Source organism: Rhipicephalus microplus, chromosome 6, assembly GCF_043290135.1.
Source record: "Rhipicephalus microplus isolate Deutch F79 chromosome 6, USDA_Rmic, whole genome shotgun sequence".
NCBI lineage: Eukaryota > Metazoa > Arthropoda > Arachnida > Ixodida > Ixodidae > Rhipicephalus > Rhipicephalus microplus.
In genome coordinates this window covers 130721144-130747141 of record NC_134705.1, presented here as the reverse complement: position 1 = coordinate 130747141, position 25998 = coordinate 130721144, and the positions used below count along the sequence as shown (strand labels likewise).

The 25998-nt window shown below is 45.6% G+C and overlaps 1 protein-coding gene across 1 annotated transcript in view; it reads right to left on the bottom strand.

Annotated features, from left to right (window-relative positions):
• The window catches only part of LOC119168461 (uncharacterized), a 49414-nt gene extending 28551 nt beyond the window's left edge, over window positions 1-20863 (bottom strand). Inside the window, exon 1 of the mRNA XM_075866589.1 lies at window positions 20646-20863. Coding sequence (XP_075722704.1) covers window positions 20646-20676 — 31 coding nt within the window. The 5' untranslated portion in view covers window positions 20677-20863. The remainder of the gene's footprint in view (window positions 1-20645) is intronic.
• Window positions 20864-25998: the final 5135 nt, after the last annotated feature.

Sequence of the window (25998 nt, the reverse complement as noted above, 5' to 3'; positions counted from 1 at the left end):
GGTGCATCTATTGGTGTCCAGCCGGACATATGATCAGTTCGATTTGGCTATCTTCGTTTCGTGAGTCAACTTGAGGTAGACGTTTTGTGGGTGATTCCTAAGTTAGGAGCACAAATGCGATAACGCGCACGGCACTGTCAAAGCAGCACGTAGGAGGGACGGGGCTGAATTCTATGATATGGCCCGCCACGTAAAACTTTGACACCGACAACTTTGACACCGTACAACAGTGCCTATAACAGTACAACAGTGCCCACCATAAGTCATAATTGTGCTCAGATGAAATTTTAAACTCAAAACTTGATGAAACGCGACCGACCTCAGTGGTGCAACTGCATTAAACTTTTTTTTTTTTTTGCATTGCAACTGAAAAACTGACGAAGCTTTCACCAAGCACTAAGTCAAGCAAGCCTTGAAACAGAGAAGCTGGACGATTCTGAAGATTATTATGTTTGCTTTTACGTTGTCTCTATGCGTTATCTAGGTGATGAGGGCTGCTTTAGGTTGATCCTAGGCTATTGCTAGGCGTAACGGCGAAACCCCATAAGCATGCAAATACCCGCGACACTAACGAGCGATGCTATGGGCGACGAAACAGGACGTTCGCGCGAAGTGTCACATATACGTTTTAGCGTGACCGTTTAGATTTTCAGATTTGGAAACCGTCGCCCGGAAGTGCTGTGCTCAAATCGCAGGAACAGGATGTACATGAGTGACGTACTGCTGTTTCTCTCCATGTGCCGCGAAAGCATGACCTCCTCTCCGCCCGAGCCACGTATACGCCCAACGAAGAAATAACGTAGCGTATACGTCCGTAAATGTACACTGCAAAAAATCGAGTATTTGGGGAGTGTTCCCGCTACAGAACAATAATCGTCGTCTACATCGAGTTCTTTCCTTGCGCTATCACAACAGTTCCACTAGTTCGCGGTCACAAACAGCACGCGCGTAATCATTGATTGATTGATATGTGGGGTTTAACGTCCCAAAACCACCATATGATTATGAGAGACGCCGTAGTGGAGGGCTCCGGAAATTTCGACCACCTGGGGTTCTCTAACGTGCGCCCAAATCTGAGTACACGGGCCTACAACATTTCCGCCTCCATCGGAAATGCAGCCGCCGCAGCCGGGATGCGAACCCGCGACCTGCGGGTCAGCAGCCGAGTACCTTAGCCACTAGACCACCGCGGCGGGGCGCGTGCGTAATCAGTGTGAGATGGCACTCCCGACAGTAAAGTGGCCAGCGCAGGGTTTTCAAAAAAGTAAACGCGAGTAAGTCAGATGACGATCATTGTTGTGTAGCAGAACCACTCCCCCGAATACTTCATTTGTTGAAGTGTAGTGCTACAAGACAATAATAAACCCTTTCTGTTTCATTAGCCAACAACACATTCTGACTAAGCGGCATTTTTGGTACGAGTAAACGACCTCATGCCAGCAACAGTGGAGTTCGCTTGCCAAAGCCGTCGCGTGAATGAGGTTTGCCCGGGCAAGTGACTGTTGGCACGATGGCGATCTACGTCGAGTCGCACGTTGCTATTGCGCGCATTTTCTCAGTTATGAGGTTTGGCCTTTAGCTCGGTGCTACTGCAGAGTTACGTCGAAGTTCAACCAAGTGCTGAAACATCGTAATTAAGTACTATGATGTTATATCTAATTACTACGCCGTCACGTTTAGACGTAGGTTTGAGCGAGGGTCACACCATGTATGAATCAAAGTGTTAGCAATGATTTACGAGAAGTCATCTTTACTGAAAGAGCTTAGTTCCTACTGCGGCGGTCTAGTGGCTAAGGCACTCGGCTGCTGACCCGCAGGTCGCAGGATTTTTTTTCGATCGAGGCGAAAATCCTTGAGGCCTGAGTGCCAATAGATTTAGATGTTCAGCAACTCCAGGTGATTGAAATTTCCGAAGCCCTCCACTATAGCATCTCTCGTAATCCTATTGTGGTTTTGGGACGATAAACCCCAGCAAATATTATTGGTATTATGTTCTATTGTCTCGTCAGTGTCACACGATTCACATCGGGAGCTATCCGCCATTCCTATGCGAAAGGAGTACGCCTTTGTAAAAGCTACTCCTAACCACAGGCGGCACAGTAAAGTTGCATCCTGGCGGGAGAGGTCCGATAGAACTTGGAGCTTTCTCAATGGGTCCAATTTGTGTAGGCGGCGGTTCCTGACACTGGGGTCGCTCAGCCAAGTTCCCGACATGGATGTGAACGTTTTTCGAGCGAACGCAACTTGCTACGCGAAACGTTAGAGACACTAGACAGTAGACCTTTCTCCGAAGAGAAGATCCTTGTTTCATGGCTGTACGCGTCGCAGGCCAGCAAAGCGACGCGAGCACTGCTAAGTTTTCTAAAGACGACCGGACTACGTGACCACTTATAAGCGTGCAATGGACAAGGTCACATCTAGACACACGTTGCCTTTCACTTCTCTCTCTCTTCTCCTTTAATCCCCTCACCCCTTCTCCCAGTGCAGGGTAGCAAACCGGACGTGCGTCTGGTTGACCTCTCTGCTTTTCATTTCTTCCCTTCCTCCTCCTCCTCCTCCTCCTATTGTTATTATTAAAGTTTAATCAACCTAGTCATCGTATTCATCCTAGTCATGATCACAGAAATCCCTTCCGATTTCTGCTTTCATAGACTCATGGGGCTCGTCCCTGCCATGACAAACATCAATCGTGGTTTCGTCTCGAGTCAACAGCATTTCTTGCCGTTCTCTCCTCCTTCGATGTCTAAGCTTGTGTTGCGTTATCAAGCGACTGCAGCTTTTTTCGAATCAGTCTCGGCAGCTTCATAGCAACGACGGCAGTTACCCACAACAGAGTATAAGTCCCTGTGGTCGTAACTAGGACCACGCGAACTTTTTTTCTGAAACAGTGGTAAGTAGGTGTAATCACCTTATTTCTGTGGCAAATACCCGTTTAGGATGAGTGGACTTGTGGTGAACTAACGACTCATATGTCATAATTATGGCAGCTTGCTGAGCTTCGCTATTAAATAGTGATTGACTTCACGAACTTCGAATACAAAACATCACAGCGTATGCATGGAGCAAGTGATCATGAGTGAAGCGAAACGTCCATCTGTCCGTCCGTGCGTGTGTACGTGCGCATAGATCACTTGCATGGAGCAAGTGATCTATGCGTCCATCCATCCGTCTATCCGTCCGTCCATTCGTGCGTCCGCCCGTGCGTCTGTCCGTCTATGTGTCCATCCGTCCATCCGTGCGTCCAACCGTGCGTCCGTTCATGTGTCCGTTCGTGCGTTCATCCATCCGTCCGTCCGTGCGTCAAACAGACAGGCAGACGACGGACGGATGCGGCCAGTGGATGATTCACGGTTTGCTGATAACAGCCTCCGAAGCTTTGCCCCAATCATCATCATTCACTCCGTGGATATGCTGTGAGGTGGTTACTACATACATGCATACATACAGGTGACGACCGACCCACGCCTCAAGGAGCTTCGCCCCTAAAAGGAAATAATGACTTTCCTCAACGTTGACGGAACCGCCCACGGCAACGTCCATCGTTAATTCTCGAACACAATGAACACGTGCTGTAGCGGCTACGGACCAGATGAAAAACTTCATTACACCTATTGAGCAATGAGTGGAGTCCCTAGTCCTGTCCCCATTGGCTTGCGCCCTGGTCCTTGCGCGGACCACTAGGGCCTCTTGGACCCCCCGGTCCGCACTGGACAGGGCCGCCTCCCACCCATCTCTACTGAAATCCTTAAAGACACTTCGGGCTTCGTTCGCTTTCCGCTAAGTGCCCACTTTAGTCAATCTCGCTGCTCATGGACTACTCTGAGGGAACTATGTGCAACCGACCGCGTGGTTTAAGCAACAGACCCTTTCACCGTTTAGAATCTGAGATCCTGGACACCTTTCTATTTTTTGCGCAGACGCAGCCAAGCAGCTCTGGCAGGGAACAAAAGCTTTTGCAAGTACCCCGCACACTTTGAACACTTTTCTTTCTGGGACTAGTCATACGTTTTTCTATATTCGCTTCTAATCCACGCACAAAATTAAAAGAATCCCTCATGCAACTTTAGGAGCCTTTTTAGGGGCGAAGCTCCTCGGGCCATGGGTCCTGCGTCCGTGAGTTGTCGTCGTAGTAGTAGGTAGCCACCTCTCGTTTAGTTCTTAGAATGTCCGCTGGATGGCGGTACTCCTGTATGATGAATATATTGCGAAAAGATGCGAGACGGTGGCACTTGGAGTGTTCACTAGATGGACGGACGGACGGCCAAACGCGCGGACGGACGCAGAGACTGACGGACACACGGACAAATGCATGGACGGACGGACGCACATACGGATGGACGGACGCACAAAGGGATGGACGGACGAATGCACAGATGGACGCACGTGTGGACGCACGGACGCACGGAAGCAAGAACGAACGGACGAACGGAAGCGTGGACGTAGAGATGCACGCTTCGCCCCACTTATTCAGTCCGTGGATATGCTGTGATGTTGTTATCCTGAAAGCAGAAAAAAGTTTTTCATCACTCTAGAAGAATCATAAAAAAACAAGATTCGTGCTCTTGTTCTAGAGCGTGATAACTGACATTACTGGAAGTTTCTGAGGAAGCAACACGTACTGCTGCTATTGCAATTTTGAAAATAAGCACACGTGTTTAGAGAAAACTGGTGAACGATTTGAGTACTTGATACTCTACTAAGGGAGAGAAATAGACCGTCTCTTGGGCGAACGAGTGTGTTTAGAAAAAGTGGTTAATGATTGAGAGTACTAATTACATCCGTAATTGGGCATGACTGATACCCGAGTGTAAGGGGGGGGTAGAAAAAGTGGGTAACGATTAAGAGTACCAGGTACTCTACTATGGGAGAGCTCACCGCTAGACAGTGTGTGGGGGGGGGGGAGGTAGAGAAAGTGGGTAACTGTTTAGAGTATAGGATACTCTGCTATGGTGGGGGGGGTAGAAAAAGTGGGTAACGATTTCCCCACGTACAGTTCGACTACATGTACAAGTACTAGAAATGGAAGTGGAGCACACACTGAGAAGGATATTTCTAATACGCCGATGACATTCAAAAGAGACGCGTTCTCTGACGGCCACGTTTGTGTTGCCGGTTTCGCCAATAAACTTTGAATGTCATGGCGCTATTCCTTTAAAACAACGCGACTGATACTATGCCAATGCGAACATCTTCTAAAGGAATGTGTAGATCTTATTTTTGATTTAACCCAACTTTTAAAACAACAGAACATGCTCTCTTTATTATACATGCTAAATTTCAGTCGAGAGTTGATACCTGCTGCTCGCTTCAATGCTTGGCGTCCTGCTGCCGCGTGCGATAAACTGGCGGGAACCGAGTTATGGTCGTGGAGCAGGATGAATTTTAATATTTAGAAGCTTTTCTGTTTAGCCTCTATGAGTTCGTACGTGGTGGTGGTGGAATAATTGGTGAAGCACACCGCCCTCATGGCGTAGTTCACTGGAGCACGCATACAGGACTCCCGAAGGTGCGCTGCTAAGATGCCTATGCCTAAGCGACGTTTTGTGTGTGTGTGTGTGTGTGTGTGTGTGTGTGTGTGTGTGTGTGTGTGTGTGTGTGTGTGTGTGTGTGTGTGTGTGTGTGTGTGTGTGTGTGTGTGTGTGTGTGTGTGTGTGTAATTGCTACTCTGTCGATAACTAGTTTCTTTTACGGCAATATGATGCTTTATCGAGAGCCGAGATATTACAGTTGTTTTTGGTTTATGTATTATCTATCGTTGTCACTGTTGTAAGGGCGCATGTGCGGGTTCTCATGCATAAGTCGGGTTTTTCGGAAAAGCGAGGCTTTAACCACTGAGAGAACCCGGCGCACGGTTGGGTCTTTCGAAAAGAAATCAGCAGCTGCAGTACAGCAAGCGTGTTCGCGTCTTTTTATGTGCTAGTGTTTTGCGGATTTCAGTGCGCTGCTTCTCGTCAAATGATGACTCACCTAATAGCCTATCAGTACATATTAGGCAAGTTCATATACGCGTAGTTCTTCAATTAAACCAAATAAAAAAAATTCCATTGGAAACCCGTATATGCCCGTGGGCGAAAATGCGGAGTATAGCAACTTTACTGGGCACCCGGAAGTGACTAAAGACTTCGATGGTAGAGTGGCTTTGGGAGCACCGTCACCCCCTCCCCCTCTTCCCCACACTTCCGCATTTCTAAGGTCGCTGCAGTCATCGCTGTCAAGGCGCAAGTTCCCGCGGCAAGAGTTGGGAGTGCTTCAACGGAAGGTCGAATAGGCCGCAGTAGCATTTCCAAATTTTAAACCGTAAACGCAAACACACTAGAACTTGAACAAAGCAGCAAAGACATGAAAACCGGATACAAAAAACATTCGCACGGTACCTGTGATCCTGACAGAAAGACTAAGGGCTCGTAGTATCATTACCGCTTTTTTCAGGTGAGTGAACTCACAATCGAGAAACACAATGTATGGCGTGCCAACAGATTTGTCGGCATTTTCGCAGATAGTGGAAGCTCCGCTATCTCTCTTATGCGAGAATCATCGTGTCTAACAAAGGCGGTCGTGCAACCGCATGTGGCACAGTGGGTAGCCATATGGGAAGCGCTCGCATTCTAAAGTGTTCTGTGTCTTTGGTCTTATTGCGCTGTTTCAAAATGAACCCAGGCCAACTCCCCCAAACCCACCCCTTTGCTGCAAAATATTTCTTATGCGCGCGAGGCTGTAGGTGAGAAGGATTCTTCGTACACCAGCTTCACCGGTCGGCAAATACAAGCTTGGCTTGCATTTTCTTTCCAGGCCCTGGCCTTGAACCAGGGTGCCTTCTATGACGAAAACGAGTGCCTCGACCACTAGGCCACGAGCCTGTAACGTATGCTGTCGGGCTAGTTAGTGTGTAACTGTGCAGAACATCGTTGGCGCAAACTTAAAAGACGTCGAAAGAAGAGACTCGGAAAAGTGCGCTTTTCCGAGTCTCTTCTTTTGACGTCTTTTAAGTTTGCACCAACATTGTTTTCCACGAGCCTGTGTTTTCTCAACATTAAGTGAACCAAACCATGCGAATGCTTTCTACCCACGACGTCAAAAAAAAGGATAAACAAGATTCAGAAACTTACAATTTTCATGGGTGCTTTTTTGAAATATTTTGTTCGGGAAGCCATGAACGACTGCCTGGGCTACTCATAAAGCCAATATCGGGGATGGCTATTTGCTGCAAACTTTTTACTCCAAAAAGTTGTTTTCTTAAATCTTGCTTCCTGGCTACGAGACGATGCTTTAGTGGGGATGTTGTACAGGCTGACAAACGCTGGTAAGAACACGAAGGACGCGTTGCCAATTCAGCCCAAAAACAGCATTACGGAGACGGTAAATATTTGCGATAAAATTGACAGCTGATCCGAGAAGCAAATGCTGATGACCACCATTCGCTTCATCATCTGCAGCGCTCGCGTTTTGTTTCCACAGCGTCGCTTCTCCCTGCGTGTCCAATCATGCAGGAAGAGGGACGTGCGCATCGCGTTGAATTCGGACCGACCCCGTCTCAATGGCCACAGATTTTCACTGAACACGCTTTGGACGGAGGGACGGATGGAAGTACGGACTAACAGACGCATAGACAAATGCACTGACGAACGTGTAGATGTATGCGGGCAGAGGGCACACGGACAGTTCACGAAGACGTACGGAGACGGCAACAACGGACATCGTGCGAGCCGTAAGAAGCGTCGTAAGAAGCTTCGCTCCTAAGAACTGGTCTAAATTGGCTTCGCCCACTCTAGTAACTCAATGGAACTGCCGAAGACTCCGGTCACGTACTAAGTGGGCAAACCTCCGGATGTACATTCCAACCTTTACTCGAAGGCCCGCCGTTGTGGCACTTCAGAAGCCAGGAAAGGGCACCACCTTGCAAAATTATACGACGTTCCAACAGGACCCCTCGTCTCGTCTTTGCGTCCACAAAAAACTACACTGCCACCATGGTTGACCTTGACCTCCAACTGAAATACTCATATGTAATGGTGACCCTCTTTCCCATCTATGAATCAGATCCACCGTTACACATTCTTCGCGTATACTGCGCTCCGACACTGCCGAATGTTTCATTCTCGGAGCTTTTTGGCCGCGCGCTAAGAGTTGCGGATAGGGTAGGTAATGTTTTCCGCCAGAATATTGTTACTAGGTGGGCCTTCGTTCGTGTATTTGTGTTCGTTTTTCTGTACCTGTTTTTGTGCGCAAATGTGTACCTGCAGTCGAAATTCTTAGAGACAGTAGGATTGGGCGTGTTGGTATAACATGATAAAGAGTGCTTACCAGCGCCAACGACGGTACAGGAGGGGACAGGAGAAGAGACGAGACAGCACTCTGTCTCGTTTCTTTTCCTGTCCCCTCCTGTACCGTCGTTTGCGCTGGTAAGCACTCTTTATCACGAAATTCTTAGACTTATTATTTCGCCACCCCCGCCTCCCCTTCCACACTCAAAATGTCCACTCCTGAAGAAATTGTGGGAAGAACATCGCTGTGGTGATGTCAGTAATAAATTAGTTTTTTTAATGAGTGATTTATTACCACAGCAAAGCGTTCACACAAACCAAATCAGCAGAGCAGTAGCATAAAACTCATGCCCTACTAGCCCCTGTATTTCAGCATACCGGTTACAGCTGATGGTCACCCGCATGAAATGGTTAATTTGGCTGGCCGCTTTCCAACGCCCATGTGCTACTACGAAAAGATTTGTGTAGCTGCCTCTATACCACTCTTTGAAACAATGAGGAAAAGATGCCACTTCTAGGAAACCCTTGCATTTCCTCCATTGTCGCAAGATCGCGTGCTTGTATCACCCGAAAGGATTGTCTTTTCTTCCTTATATGTGCCAAACGAAGACGCGGAGGAGGAAGAGGAAAGGCAGGAAGGTTGACAAGACGAGCGTTCGGTTCGCTATCCTACGCTGAGGGCAGGGGATTAGATAAAAAGATGGAGAGATAGAACGAAAGTAACTGAAAAGGGGGCACGCGAGCTTACTGCGGCGATCGACAGTAGTGGACGCAGGGCTTCAGGCATAACACGCTCCGCTGTATATCGTCGGGTCATGGTGCTTACGAAAAGCTTGCAAGCCCTGGATGTAGAACATCTAGTACCTGTTGTGCAGACTCATCGTGTGGTGACTTCCGCCTGCCGACGAACACTCGAAGTGTGTATAACAGAAATCGATGAACTATCAGGATTATTTTGTCTTCTTTTGAGAACTTGTAAATCAAAGACTCGGGTTTCACTCTTGCCGAGGTGCGCTGTGAATCCGCATGTCCCTGCGACTTCGGCAATGGAGTCCAAGTTGCATCAGCTGTGTCCATGGTGTTCTAGTTTGTGCCGGCCGTCACTGATCCCCTGGCTTCAAGCAAGTCTACCGTGACAACTACTCAAAAGACCGCAGTCAGTACGATTACTTTTGTACCTAGAGCTTTGCTACCGATAACTTGAGGCGACTCAATAGACAACCGGTCTCGGTGCTTATCGAGGCGGCGGTACCAAACGAAGGAACAGACTTGAGACTCAACTCACGAAAAAATTTTCTTGATATATAGACGTTGCACATGACGCTACTCTGTCCACACTGAGCAAAATTGCGGAATTTGATGGCATAAAAGTTCGCTCATACATCCCATTGAACAGTGGTACCACTACTAGTGTCATCCAGGCTGTCGACATTTCTGTTTCGAACACACACTTGACCAGTCTTGTGAAACGAGTGGCTGATGCCATCAATATCATACCTAAGTCTCGCATGGGCACATCTCGCTGTATAAAACTAAAATTCAAGGGAGAACCTCTGCCTTTGCGTCTCAAGGTGGGCCACTCTCGGCACCCTGTACGACCGTTTATTCCAAGGCCACTTCAGTGCCACAAATGTTTGAGGTTTGGACACATGGGCGCCGTTTGCCAGAGCACGATAATGCGCTCGCTCAGCGCCGAACCACACGCTACAAACTCCAGCGCCGCCACGGTACTCAACTGCTGCAATTACTTTGGGTCCCACGACGCTTCGTCAAATGACTGCTCCAAGACACAGGAACGAAACGACAGTCTTAAGCAGATGGTGCGAGACCAGTCGTCTTGTCGGAAAGCTGTTGCTGTCGTCAGCATGCGGCACTCCCGACACTGTAATGGTTCAAGGAACTCTGTGACACGTCGTTCACAGGTGACACGACCTCCTTTGCTTCCTAGACCATACGTGTCCGCGCCAAGTTATGAGGACAGCACCGCAACAAAGCATATGGACACTGATAACTGGCCATCATTACCAAAGCTGCAGCCATAGCCAATACTACAGCCAGGACCACAACCACAGTCAAAGCCAGCGTGCAATCCACAGCGAATCGAACGGTCGCAGCAGACTGAGCGAACATTGACCGAGTCAACGACAGCACTAGTTAACCATGTCATGCCTGAGAAAGACCAGGACATCCCTGAGACGCTACGATATCTCAGAGGCTCCATATTTATGCTTTTGAAATAGCTAAATACTCCGTCAGCCCAAACGGCCCTGACACTGCTGGAGGTTCTCAATCCAGTGTTTTCAGCGCTTCACTAGTCCCCACGGATCGTCCATCACCTTCTCCAAGGTGCACTATTTCCCTGTCGTATGTCTCAATGGTGAATTCATGTTGGTCAGAAGAGTTCCCGGCCTCAGTGACTGACTGACTGACTGACTGACTGACTGACTGACTGACTGACTGACTGACTGACTGACTGACTGACTGACTGACTGACTGACTGACTGACTGACTGACTGACTGACTGACTGACTGACTGACTGACTGACTGACTGACTGACTGACTGACTGACTGACTGACTGACTGACTGACTGACTGACTGACTGACTGACTGACTGACTGACTGACTGACTGACTGACTGACTGACTGACTGACTGACTGACTGACTGACTGACTGACTGACTGACTGACTGACTGACTGACTGACTGACTGACTGACTGACTGACTGACTGACTGACTGACTGACTGACTGACTGACTGACTGACTGACTGACTGACTGACTGACTGACTGACTGACTGACTGACTGACTGACTGACTGACTGTACATATTTGTGCTTAAAGTGCTCTCCTTCTCTCTTCTCTTCCTCTATTTAATCCCCATCCCCCTATCCGCAGCGCAGGGTAGCAAACCGGGGAGTAACCTCCCTGCCTTCCCTATTCTTTTTTCTTTCTCTTTACTGAATAAAACTATGTCCGGTTACTATTCCTAATCTAATCTTGTCTTTTTCGGAAACCCCACTGTACCCCGTCTATAATTGTTTCCTTCCTTTATGCTTGAGCGTGGAGCACTCATAGCTAGTGTTTTACTAATACGTGTCATTTTACAAGTGCAGTGATGCACTTGTCCAGTAATGCTTAATTATATTACGCTTGACAACTGACTTTTACATGTTTCCTTGCTTTCTCTAACATTCCTTGCTTTTCTACATGTAATGCCTGAGTGCCGCATCATATTTAGAGGGAGAGTTTGTTTTTTATGCTTCTAGAACTATTCCCTTTTCTCTAGTTTTTGTTCTTCCTCAGAAGATACACCGCAAGTTGTTTAATTCTCTATTTAATTAACTTGATATGAGCAACATGGCTTTTATGGAGACGCTCTATGACAAGTTGGTTGTGGCGCAATCTGTGGGCCAACCGTACAAAATGACGACGCAAAAGTTGTGTATTTTAATCAGTTCTATAAAAACAAAGTGCGTGTAGGCGAAATACAGCAGCAGTTGCTGTCATCAACATCAATGAATCAACCCGCACGCCTAGGCTCTCCGCGGTAGCTTAGTGGTTCAGGCGTGATGCTTCTCATCTTGTGTATCATGATCAGCGGCCACGGCGGCCACCTTTAATAGGTAGAAATCCAATAAACCGAATGCAAACAAAGGTTTGGGCTCACATTACAGAAGAACGTCAGGTGGTCAAAAAGAACGCGAAGTCTCTCACTACGGCGTGTTTTTTAAACTCGTTGTGCTTTCGGCACTCAAGAACCCCAAATTTGAATTATTATTTATGAATTTCACGCTTACTGGTCATCATTGCTTTGTTTGAAAGTCGGATATTTCAACTAAAACATTACGCCAATTTTTCTTTGCTACTAATTTATGTTGCTTCTTACTTACTACGTTACTTTCTCTGAGGTCATACGCAGAACGTATTTTTCAATCGTATCAAGGCCATGAAAACAATTCGAAAGAGCACACCGCTGTTACTTCGTTTCTCTATGTCACTTGTTTTTTTTTTTTCCTCACCTATTTTCTTCGCAATCGTGTGTAGTTCCACAAGAGGGGAAAACAGAAATATGAGCGATGCTTGCAGCAAACCTGAGGTGCCTTTGGAAAATTGACTCCACTATACCAAAGTTATTTCGTGGTACCATTACCGGCTAGCACGTAGTCTAGGAGATGAGCAATAAGGAACACGTTCTATATAGAATTTTCCGGATGAAAAAACTCTCTGGTGCGTGGCTCGCAGACACCATGACAACAGGCACAATAGTTTACTCTGGAGTCAACTATTCGCGTTTTAAGAGGTACCTGGGACTTACAGCTTTATAACCATAGGCTTCTTTCGTAGCCTTGCTCCACATAACTTTGTTCATTATTACTGACCATGGTTGTTTACTGTTTTTACTGTTTTGTTTGGTTGATGCATCATGCACATGGCGCATACTTATTTTCGACCACTCTGAAAGAGCCCGGAGTATGTGGTGGCCAGACTCAAACTACTCAATGTAGCTTTTTTTTTTTTGCCTGGCAATTCTCGCGAACTTGTTAGAAAATAAACTGAATTCAATTCAATAAGAAAGTCGACAAAAGCACCAGAGATTTGCAACTGAAGCCCTGGAGTACCTAGCTCTGCAATTCGTCAATTGGGTCACAACAGCACCCGCACTCTTCAAAAGCTGTAAACGCTCTCCGGCGAAGCAATCGGGAACAAACACTTCGGTAAAACGAGTACATGATAAGCGGCGAAAATTGCTATGAGTTACCGGGGCGAAATCGAACGCACCACCTTATACCAGTCGCGATTGCCATAGGTCGGACACACCACCAATTTACTTCCGTGAACTACTTCCGGTTCACGGGTCGCCCACGTGCCCGCTGACAGTCATTAAGGACAAAGCCTGGAAGCGCTTGAATGGTGCGCTTGCTTTCCGACTCTTGCGCCATTTTTTCATGAGCATATAATTGATTGATATGTGGGGTTTAACGTCCCAAAACCACTGTATGATTATGAGAGACGCCGTAGTGGAGGGCTCCGGAAATTTAGACCACCTGGGGTTCTTTAACGTGCACCCAAATCTGAGCACACGGGCCTACAACATTTCCGCCTCCATCGGAAATGCAGCCGCCGCAGCCGGGATTCAAACCCGCGCCCTGCGGGTCAGCAGCCGAGTACCTTAGCCACTAGACCACCGCGGCGGGGCTGTCATGAGCATATCCCTTACGAAATTCTGACAAACAATGTGGTTGCACAGATCGGCAATGGTCTTTATTTCAGGTCGCGGGATCGAATCCCGGCTGCGGCGGCTGCATTTTCGATGGAGGCGGAAATGTTGTAGGCCCGTGTGCTCAGATCTGGGTGCACGTTAAAGAACTCCAGGTGGTCGAAATTTCCAGAGCCCTCTACTACGGCGTCTATCATAATCATATGGTGGTTTTGGGACGTTAAACCTCACATATCAATCATCAATCAATCTAGTCTTTAACTGCTGGTACCGCGAAAGGTCGCTAAACTTCATACATGTCCTCTTCGTATATACTTGCCGTGGCAACACAGTGGCTACAATTATGTTCTTCTGGTTGCAAAGAAGCGGTTTTGATTCATGCATATATTATAATATGACCATTCTTCTTTAACGCGCAATATGGCATCGCACGGTTTATAGAAATTTATTGCGCATCACGTTGTCCACCATTCGATGACGTGTAATGCAAGAGCCCCGGTGAATAAGAACCCCGCGGTTGGAAAGTCCATTAATTCTGGCCCTCCGCGATTAAAGAATGAAAGTATCTTACGTGGGAGTTTGCTATTAAATACCACAAAATTTTGCTTCGGTGACCTAGGGAGTGATCGGTTCTTCTGTCCTCTTGAGTGCTTGTCGTAACGCCGCGAAAACGAGATAATTTCGTCTGTCCCCGTCAACGCTTTAGACTTGGCAACTGACCAGAACGTGCGATTGGATCCTTGTGGAAATGAAAAGACGACTAATTAAAGCGACAGATTCAAGCACCCTTTTCACGCGCCGAATAAGAGTTGTACTTTTAGATCGCGTTTAAGAGTCACAGAAATCGGCATGTGATCTTGAAGCTGGATTATGGAGTCGTTCAGTTTGGTGTACGCACATAAAATAGTCAGAGACTTTCATTCCTGGCATAGTGAACGCGCAAAAAGTAAGATATATGTAGTATTTTCCATCTCCACTCTACTCTATTCTGACGTTAAAGCCCGCATATCAATTAGTCATATGAATAAGCCTATTCTGCGTTCCAGGTAAAAAATGTCGCACCCTAAAAATCGGCGTTGCCTCTGCTGTGAATAGTGGTACATATCTAACCGCGGCGCATGCCTGCAGAGTGCGCGCATACGACGCAGACCGCCGGGCACGAAGCGACGAAGTGCTCTGGCACTCACATCCCTCCTGCTTGTAGCATATGACACGAGTACACGACTCCATAATAGCCAGAGATCAAAAATTTTGTTTATGAACGTTTGACGCGTTTCTTCCGTGTCACCATTGTGTGATTAGACGGTCTTGCCTCTAAACTATCCAATTCGCTTAACAAAACACGTACCATGAGAATTGGTTGCCTGTCCATTGAATCCTAAATGCCCTGACGTGGGCTCAGGATATCTTATTGGTTTAAACGCTTCTGCTTCGGAACGCGAGGTTTGTCGCCAGTGTTTGTATTGTGGGCAAAGTTTACGTTTTTTCGCCGTACCGGAACGAAGGCGAAACCGAAGGTGACTGAGTGTCCAGACATAATGACCTAATAATTGCGACGACATTGCAAGAGAAACGACTGACACGCGGTATCAACTAATTTTCGAGAAGTTAACTACACTTAACCACACCGTTAAGCCATGGTGTTTAAAAACGCGATCGTAGAGCTTGTTCACCGAGTCCATCCGTTTAGGACAGGGGCCTCAAACACGTGGCCCGTGGACCTTTCGTTTGCGGCCCACGGTTTCACTTGTAACAGTGGTGCTTGTTTTTTTTTCAACTTCGTAATTAGCATTCGGCCCATTATCTCGCTCACTACATTTAATAGCGTTTGGTTCGGGCAAGCAACAGAAACAGGAGTGGTCTCAACCACTCCGTTTCGTGAGGCACCCACTGCGATCAATTCGAGTTCAAACATTACTTTAAAACGAAAACTAAATTTACTTATTCAGCGTGCTGATTTTAGTTATTGTAGGAATCATTATCAACGTGTGTTTAGTATCGATTGTTATTAAACAAACCGGCAGACATTAAGCTATGAGGGTGTGCCATGTTGGAGTTTGTTGTCATAATATAATTCTACGTTTTGAGCAATACTTCACGCTGGGTCTAGCACTGGCCACGTCAACTAGGGGCTGGCAATGGTTTTCAAAGAATATCGATGTCTTGGAATCTTACTAGAGTCACGACTTCGAAAATGACTATTCTAATAACCACGTGATAGCGTTTACGACAAGCAGAGAACCGCCACAGTGTTCCTGCAACTTTTTTTTTTACATCCCAAAAAGAAAAACGCATGTGCTTTCCTTTTATTTTGTTCTCTCTCTCTCTCTATACCCTCTTTTTCTCCCCTACTTCCCACCCAAGTGCAAGGTAGCGAACCGGATGCTAATGCCTGGTTAACCTCTCGGGCCTTCCTCTTCATCTGTTTCTCCCTTTGCTGACACCAAACGGGCAACTGTGAGATAGTGAATACGTCTACGCTAATGTAATAAAATTTCTGCTAAGTCATTCACAAACTAAGCTAGAGTACGGGCACAAAAGTATTGCGCAGTTAAAAAAGAGTCGTGTACGTGTCTATCTTGACAAAAATCAGAATGAACGGGACTTCAACGACTGTCAGAAAGAAAGGCTTAAGGGGTAACGCTCCTTATGCTGTGGGTCGTACATCCCGTGTCGTCGTAGTCGTCATAGTAGCCAGTTGCACTGCATTGCATGTCAATAAAAACGGTGTCACAGCGTATCCACAGAATGAATGATGATGAGTGGCGCGAAGCGCCTCTCAGTCCGTCTGTGCTTCCGTGCGTTCGTTCATGCATCTGTCCATCCGTCCGTCCTTGCCTCTATTTCGGGTAGTCTGGTCTCGTACTGCTGAACGATGTTGAGCTTCCGGGCGTCGTGAACGAGGCGCTGACGTATGCCAATTCCTCGTTGGTCTTACGCACGCGCACTCGTATTACAACGAGAGCGGGTTGAAGAGAGCTTCGCCCCACTCGTCATCATTCACCTCGTGGATAGGCTGTAATTTTCATTCTGTTCACGAGGTGGCACTTTTGCGACACAAAAAGCATATGAGGGAAACAAGATTGCGAGTTAGTGCACTGACGTACGACCAATTTCATGTTTCCGGTTCAACATACAAAACTGGCGGAAATTTCAGACACGGCTGCCCTACTCAGGCATGTAGCGCCATCTATTAGAAGGCTTGCGTATCAGTTTCAGATCCGCGCGCGCGTTTATGTGAATTGCATGAGATGCGGTAAAAGATACGACGTGCGGCATTTACATCGTGGCGTCCGCCTGCTTAGCGACAGTTAAGCCGCACAGGCGGCAAGCGCGGCTGAGGCTCAGTGAAGTGGTTTGCGGCTTAAGGGGAACGATCATTCACACATATAGCCCAGACCGGGCGCCCAGCGACCATTACCTCTTCTTAATGCTGCAGTTAGTCGTGCAGCCTACGAAGCAAAACGTGTGCTCTTAATATTGAAGGCTGCGGATAGGTTGAACTCAGTATTTTGAAAGGCATAAATGTCTCAGGAGGTGTAAATCATGAATAGTAAGAAAGTGAGGAATTCCTCGCCGTGGTGGTCTAGTGGTGAAAGTACTCGGCTGCTCACCCGCAGGTCGCGGGCTCAAATCCCCGCTGCGGCGGCTGCATTTTCGATGGAGAGCGAAAATGTTGTAGGCCCGTTTCGTCGAATTTGGGAAGACCGAAGCCCACCTCGGTCTTCATTCAACAGCCCACTGTAAGAAGTGTTGCTGCGCACCGTTGTTTAGCAATAGATCTGTATTGTTGTGACATAAGAATTAAAGAATGCGCGAACCCGTTGAGGCCGCGCACATTCACAAGGAATCTGAGTCTTGCCTCAGTGTTCTCTTTGTTGCCTTACATGATAAAGAGCTGCTATCTTGGTCCTGTACGAATGGCGTGCTATGGCTGATGCGGCCTGGGTCTTCGTTTATTTGGTCCCTCTTCTCTTTTTTTTTTTCCTCCTCCTTTGCCCCCTCGTACTTTTTGTCTTGTCCTTTATATTGCCTCGTTCTTGCAATAGCGCTTCAGCTGATAGTCTGCATTTGCCTGTCCTTTTCTCTCCTTTTGTCTTTCCGGACTTTTTTGCGCAGTTTCACTATGGAACATTACCAACTAGCCCAACTTACCACTCTTCGGTAGAGAAGCAGTCAAATAAATAAATTACTTGGCTGTTCAACTGTTCCATTCTGTGCTCTAGCGAATAGAGTCGTTCAATCTTATCGCCGCTCACAATGAAGTCATAGTTTGAAATAGTATGACGGTGGTGAATTTCACTTACACTTGTGCCCCCTCCTTTGCTGCTCTAATTTTTCGCGAATGAATATTGCGGCCAGGTTTACCTTACTGTAATAAAAATGACATGCTCAATATAGTGACCAACTGACCAAAGTTACGACAAGCAGCAGGAACGGTCATTTCAACTAACTCATGACCAACCATTTTACTAATGAGTCATCAGAAGTCGCGTATCACTTGACGGCATGTGTAACAGCCACACCCTTTTGTCGTTGTTGTTAACCAAAAAGACCTAAGATTCAATGAAGCCTGGATACGTTTGATCTCTGACTGTTGCGTATCTGACTCTCACTTCAAACCATTCGGCAATTTTATGAGTTATAAGCGGTGGCGGAGCGGAAAGTTTGCAGAACTGGATAAATGTTCAAAAAGATATATACGACTGCCGAAATTTGACCACACTATGCTCTTTCATTTTCATCTTGCGGAAAGCAAGATAATCAATATTTTGGAGGCGTCCATTTACCATCAACATTTTCTGACAGCACAATAAAAAAATCATCGAAGAGGGCTATTTTGAAATTTCGCACTATTCGTTCGACTTCCTCATATTAAAGCTTTGGAGTGTGGTACCAAGACAGTTAAAAAACCTCTTACGTTTGACAGCCGTGCCACTTAAGACTGAATCTAACGTTCGTTAACGCTTAGTTGTTTTATTTTTTTTACTTTATCAATAAAAGTAAAAAATCAAATCCTTGGGAGAAGAAAGAAATCTAAGGAACTGCTACGTTAATACATTGGATACGTTGATTGATATTCCCTCTTACATATAAGTTACACTTCGGCAGACACATACCAGTCAAGAGTGTAACGTGACTGTGTGTGAGTGACTTTTTTTTCTCTTTTTTTTTCGAAGGAGAATCTTGCCCTTCTATGGAGGCAGAGCTGTTAAGTGGCTGTTAGCATCTGCGTACTGGCGGCTTTCAAAAACCGATGCAACAACTCAGCCTGTACAAGCCTGAGCTGGCCTCCTCTAATGGCAAATAAATAAATATGTATTGATGAAACCAAAATAGCAGCAATAGCCCTTCGTAATCTAGTTTAGGCCAGCCAACTTACCGCTTTCAGATGGTCAGTCAGTCAGGTGCGTCCTTATCAAGACACGAACACTTCGCATCTTCGCATCAGCTCTTCGCAAAACTGTCAGTTTGCAGAATCACCTGCCATTTTCTGGATATCGACCAGCGTTTGTTAGCAACGTACGATGTTCAGACAAGAAGCTCCCGTTTTCTGCGCCAGCTTCTTCGCAACGTAGCCAACCCAGCCTATTGATGCTTTTTACCCAAGATCACTCTCTGTAGTCGAGAGCGCTCGTAAGCGAGTCAATAAACGAAAACTGTGTCACGCAGTGCTGAAACCACCCATAAGAACCATCCGTGCCCCTTGAAGAAATCGTAGTGAGGCCTGAGCTCTCTTGTGTGCTCGCAGATATGCACGATATGTTGAAGCTCTAATCGAACGTCGACGTTCCCACTGAGCAAAACCAGCATGCATCCAATTCTGCTCCCCGCTCCCTCACCACTTCTCTTCTAACCTCTTTTCGAACCACTACCGATCACCGCTATGTCAACGAAGCCGTACTCCTTTCGGGTCAACTTCCTGATGTCCTCCTGGGGACGTATACTGAAGACAGTTATAGCAATGAAGAAAAAGGAAGCTTCCTATTCTGACTTCAGACATGAACCGCCCTAGTACCCTGGCTTAATTGTCATGGCTCGTGGACTAAATGACCGGTAAACTACTTACGACGGCAAATACAAGCGAGGTTTGGTGCACCAGTCTGTCTCCGCGTGAGTTTGCTTGTGTGCTATACCTGTATTTCACAAATGGCCATACCCTAGCAGCGATATATCTTGTGCACTTCCGTCTGTCATATTTAACTCACACTAATTCAGTCTGTGCAAGAACTTCAACAGGCTAAGTGACCTGGACGACGCGAGCACGTCGTACTATGGATACAGCATTTCGTTCACTTTGTCCGCCTCGATGGGTCAGTAGCTAGGGTGCTCAGCTGCTGACCCGAAGGCGGCGGTTGAATTCTGATACAGGCGCAATGGCAGATGCCCCATGTACTCTGTGATGCCAGTGCGCGTTCAAGAGCATCAGATGGTAAATGTTTCCGGAGCCCTCCTCTATGGCGTCCCTCATAATCATATCATGGTTTTTGCACCTAAAGCCTCACATATTACTATTACTATTTCATACTATTACGATAGTAATTAATAATAATATTAGCATTTCGCTGTTTTCATATGCCAGTGAAAAATAGGATCACCGTTCCTCATCACGTCAATGTCATGGACTGCAAACGAAATTTTAATGATATACATGCTATGCGAATACACGCTTCAATGAGAGCACTGGCTAGGCCGACAGCTTCAACGCAGGCTTCTCTGAACCCTGGACCTGTTCAAGAGTCATGGAGACACAAAGTACGATACATAAAGCTCAGGCTACATGAAGCACCTCTCAGCGCAAGATATACCCACATTATTGGCGGCATATCCTACTGATGCTAAAAGTGTAGACGTTTTCTCAGCCATGTGTGGGACTAATGGGCAAGTTACATTGGCCCATACTTTGATTCCGCTATCTGCACAATTCTTCTGCGGGTTAGATTTGTTACCTTTAGTAATTATTTGAACAGGCCCAAACATATGTAGCTCTGAATAGTGCGTACATCATTCGACTTACTCTCGCTATAAATAGGATGGCCTTAAGCGCGACGTTTGACTTAGCAGCGATCCCTGACGGTAATGAGAGATTCCAACATCCAGCAATGATATCCTAAACTTCCGTAAATGCAAAGCACATAGTTTGTTCATTGCGCAATAACTCACCAGCGATAAGAAGACACGTCACGGTCAGCATCTTGGTGCGCAGATGTCTCGGTAGTTGAAGATGACACTCAGTGAAGGCCACTGAACGGGCGTTGAATCGACGCTATATACTCGCTGCCCGTCTACGACGGTATACTCGGCCAATATCCAGCACCGATACACCTGCGTTATACAGGGCCAGTCCAAGAGCACTCCCGAAACAAGACCACACTGGATTGCCGAAAAGAGAAAGGGTAAGCCCGGCGACCAGCGCGGCTTTTTATAACCTACAAGGAACACAAACGACACAAATCGCAGGAGTGGTACCAACGAGGAGGAAGATTGGGCGAGAGCGATTCTTTTCGAGAGGGCAGCATCTGCTCAGGCAGTCTATACGAGGGTAGAAGAAGAAGAAACACACAATCGGGGCCACCAACCTCACCTGTCGCTGCACCCTCTTGGTTGGGCAGGACAGAAACAAGAGTTGAAACAGCGCGAATGCTTCTTTCCACGCCCAAAGGATCTGGGCGCTGCTCCTGGTTTCTGCTTATACCTCAGAGCGAGCAATCTCCACTCTGCCTTTCTCAGCACTATGTTTATATCGTTTCATTCTCCGCTAAAGGACAGCCTGGACAAGATGTGTACAACAAGAGAATCAAAAGCGGCACCCTCTCCCCTCCCAGCTTCTTCTCCGCTGCAGAGCGGGCTAGCGGTTCTTTCAAAAGTCGGCGAGTCGCTTCCTCGTGCGAGGAAATGAGACGGGGCTTCTCCGAAGCCCACCGGACGGGTCGGTGAAAGTGGAACAGCGTCTGCGGCGACGGCTGACTGCGAGATTTCGCGGGGCGTCGTCGTCTTGGGAGATGGGTGGGCCAGGCGGGCGGTTTGCCCACCCTCCGACGAGGCCAAGCGTCGTCCCACAGAACGATGCTCTGTGCGCGTAAGAACGAGTGTACACGAGACGTCGATGGCCTGGGCACGAGGTCAACGTGCAAATGAACAAAAAAGAGGGAGAGAGACGTGCTACCGTCAACGACCAGTTTTGCCTTCTCGCGTATTCTGTGGTAGCATCATTCGGCGCAGCAATAAGCCTTGTCGCATTAATGTTGTCAGTAAGGAAGATTGGCTGAAAGGACGTGGGGATGTCTGTCCTTGGGCGACATGGTAGTAACCTTTGAAAGGAAGCTGCTAAAGCCACCCTGAATCAGCCGTGTGCAGTGTGAGATAAAAAAAAACGAAATATCCGTTATCCTTTTTGGTGAGTCCTTAATTTCCACGCTGAAAAGTCTCTTCAAAGCTACACATTAGCTGATTTAAAGAGTTGCGTTTCTTACAACTTTTACAACGTTTGCCAACAAATAGTTGATTTATATCTTTAAAGTACATGTGGGGCGAGTCAGGATTACCGGGAAATAAGTTTTCATTTTCTTATGGCGCTGGTCAAACCCGTTTGCCTATGGCTATTTTTGCTGCTGGCATACCCTCACATCGATGTCATCAGCCAGTTGTCACACAAAAATAGCTGCCTTTGACCTAACCACTAGATTTCCGAATACATTTGCTCATAAGAGAACGCAGCGCAATTTAACGATCACTGAAATAACCTTTTACGTCAGAAGGCTCGTTTCCTGGTCAGCTCGGCAATAAATATTCACAAAGGCAGCGCAAAATAACGGAGACGAATGAAATGGAAACAAAGCACAAATACTAAGCACTATGTCTTTGGTTCCCTTTCTTTTGAGCTGCTTCGCGCTGCCTTTATTAGGATAATTGCTATTGACTTGAGTTTTGTATAGTGGGTACACTAGTTATAAATTATTACGTAGGTTGTGCACTCTGCATATTCAAGGTACACTGTGCGTTAAACGCGGGGCTTACTTCAGTGACACGTGTACCGTTTTATTCACATCGATACCGTTCCCGGGGTGCTTGTCATGAAGCTACAAGGGGATCACAAAGGGCAACTTTCTGAGACACCGCAAAAATACTGCTTAATGTAGCAATAATCATGCTACCTTCATAAAATCTTGGACGACTCTGGAACTTCCCCTTCAAAAAATAAAAAAAAAACACGATAGCGTAATAGAGTTCCCTGAGCGTTGCCTGCTCAATCAATATACTGGTTCCAAGTTGCACACAGCCGTGCCGCGAAGAATCGAACGTCTGTGTGCGTAACGCGAGTCGTTTAAAACTACCGTCGAATTTCTACTGCAAGTGCATTTGCAGAAAGCCTATACTACGCCGAGATTCCTTCCTTTGTGAATCGGTGAGGTATTCACTGCGCGTCCGTAAGGTGCCATGAGCATTTGCACACTTTAGGCTGTTGCTGATAAGGATGTTTAACTGTGACTGAGCGCTGGCTAATGGGTGGGTGCTGAAAACACTCACTTGTTGCGCTTTTAAATTTTTTTTTCACGCATGCTTTGATTAAATGCTGTGTATGCGTCGAGGAGACCCCTCACACTACTTGTGATATATATATATATATATATATATATATATATATATATATATATATATATATATATATATATATATATATATATATATATATATATATATATATATATATATATATATATATATATATATATATATATATATATATATATATATATATACGGTAGAAAAACAGGTCGACAAACGTGCAAAAAAACACTAGTTTTACTAACGTTTCGGCAGATGGGCCTGCCTTCGTCGGAGTGATTCATTCACTCCGACGAAGGCAGGCCCACCTGCCGAAACGTTAGTAAACCTAGTGTTTTTTCGCACGTTTGTCGACCTCTCTTTCTACCGCATTTTCCACCGGATCCATTGAATTTCACCCCACCATATATATATATATATATATATATATATATATATATATATATATATATATATATATATATATATATATATATATATATATATATATATATATATATATATATAGTGGGAGTAATAATTCAATGGGCCAGTTAGTCTTCGTGAAGGTATGGGATATGGCACAACGGGAGCGTTGTCAACAAGGATAAATATATTTATTTCCCAACAGTTTCGGGAGCACATCCCCTGATGAAGGGAGGTCCCCTCCCGAAACTGTTGGGAAATAAATATATTTATCCTTGTTGACAACGCTCCCGTTGTGCCATATCCCATACCTTCACGAAGACTAACTGGCCCATTGAATTATTAATCCCACTATTTTATATATATATATATATATATATATATATATATATATATATATATATATATATATATATATATATAATATATATATATATATATATATATATATATATATATATATATATATATATATATATATATATATATATATATATATATATATATATATATATATATATATATATATATATATATATATATATATATATATATATATATATATATATATATATATATATATATATATATATATTGAACAACTTAATGAATCTCCCGCCTTACTTCGAACCTATAACAGAAAACCCATTTTCGCATCATGAAATCTATAAGACGAGTAAGATGCTGGCGCGCACATTATGTCTATGTGATAAACCTTTGGGGGCATTCTTATTTGCTTGTTTCATCCTGCATTCAAAGGACAAGTGCGTTTTCAGGTTGTGTACCAGGTCACATTTCCCAGCACTGAAGCTTACTCTGAAACTAGCTTCCGTCTGCACTTTACTCTAAAGACTACTATACGAATGGGTTGCAGTGTCATCATATTGGGTGGTTGACTTTGCCGTTTCACGTCTTTAACAACAAAGCCAACCGTGCAACGGTAGACGCGTTCTCAAGAAAATGGTTGCCTCGGTGCATTCAACGCACCATGACTTCATTGTGCAACGTTTGAATACACATTAATAACAAATAAATGCTACTTTAGCAAGTCAAGGGGGCAGTGGCACGCGTACAAAGTAAAATCGAGTAGAAAGCTGTCACTGGTTGAGCAGTGAACCATTCGAATGGTGCAATCGCTTGAGTGTGTGACCGTGCCTTCATCTCAGGCAAGACATGCTTGAAGAGCCCAGAAATCATTCAGCATAAAAGAGAAGAGAGAGGCAGCGTTTTGACAGGTGAACGTGTCAAGTCTTCTTTTGAAACTTTGGCGCCCACGTCAATCCGTGTTCAACGATTTGTCATAACTGCAAGCCTCCACGTTCCCTTCCACATTTGCATCGTTTCGATTCCTTGACGTGCTTGGCACATGTTCTATAGCCTTATTAACCTTGATTAGAGGCATGACTGAAAACAACCGCAGTCATTTCACAGGAATTTCAGGGAATCATAAAATAGTGGTGTAGCGAATCGCCAGAGACTCGAATCCCTGTTTCTTTATAAGTTCGAAAATGCTTAAGGGTGTCCAATAATCGTTACTCTTGAGTGAATTTCTCACGCCAAGGAGAATTTTACCCTTCATTTTACTTCGCTTTTATTTACGTACAAGATTTATTTACAAGATGGAATTGTGGTTAATCATTTCGCTGGCCTGACACTAGTTTGCATTCATTCAGGTATATTCATGAAAGTGACACATTACATAAATAAATAATGTACGAACAAATTATATACGAAAATAATGTAAAACTCTACAAACTAGTGTAACATGGCTATGACGTCATAATATTAAATAAAAACTTCGCTTCATTTGCACAAGGATGCTTCGTAACATCAGTGCATATATTCTGATAATTGTGAAGCAACACAATTCTGCATATACTGTCATTTTACACTGAACAATACAGAAAACTTTGGTATTGCAAAAAATAACAAAAAAGGAAAATACTAAATGTATCATATGCATCTGCAATAAACAGACACAGTTTTACACAGTGGTCAGTTGAAAATAACCACCCGTGATGAAACATTTCGGTAGTAAACTGCCATTCATACTTGAGTTATCCATGGCTGCATATTATTTCATACTTGTGCGTTTAATGGACAGGAGAGAGTCTTGTTTTGTTACCATAAAACAGCCCCGCCGGAGTGTTCTAGTATCTAAGGTACTCGACTGCTGACCCGCCGGTAACGTGATTGAATCCCGGCTGCGGCGGCTGCATTTTTTGATAGAGGCAAAAATGTTGTATGCGCGTGTGCCCAGAGTTGGGTGCACGTTCAAAAACCCCAGGGGGTCGAAATTACCAGACCCCTCCAGTACGGCATCTCTCATAATTATATGGTGTTTTGGGACGTTGAACCCTACATATCAATCAATTTTACCCTAAGGAAAGACGTGCGTATAGAATAAGACGAGAGGGGGAAAGGATGCAGCCCCATCGCTCAACCACTAAGGAAGTTGCCGAACCATCCGCACTCAATTTGACCTCTTCCGTAATTTTCAAGTGTTAATGTGACCAGGCATTTCACAGTAATGAGGGCCAGGGAC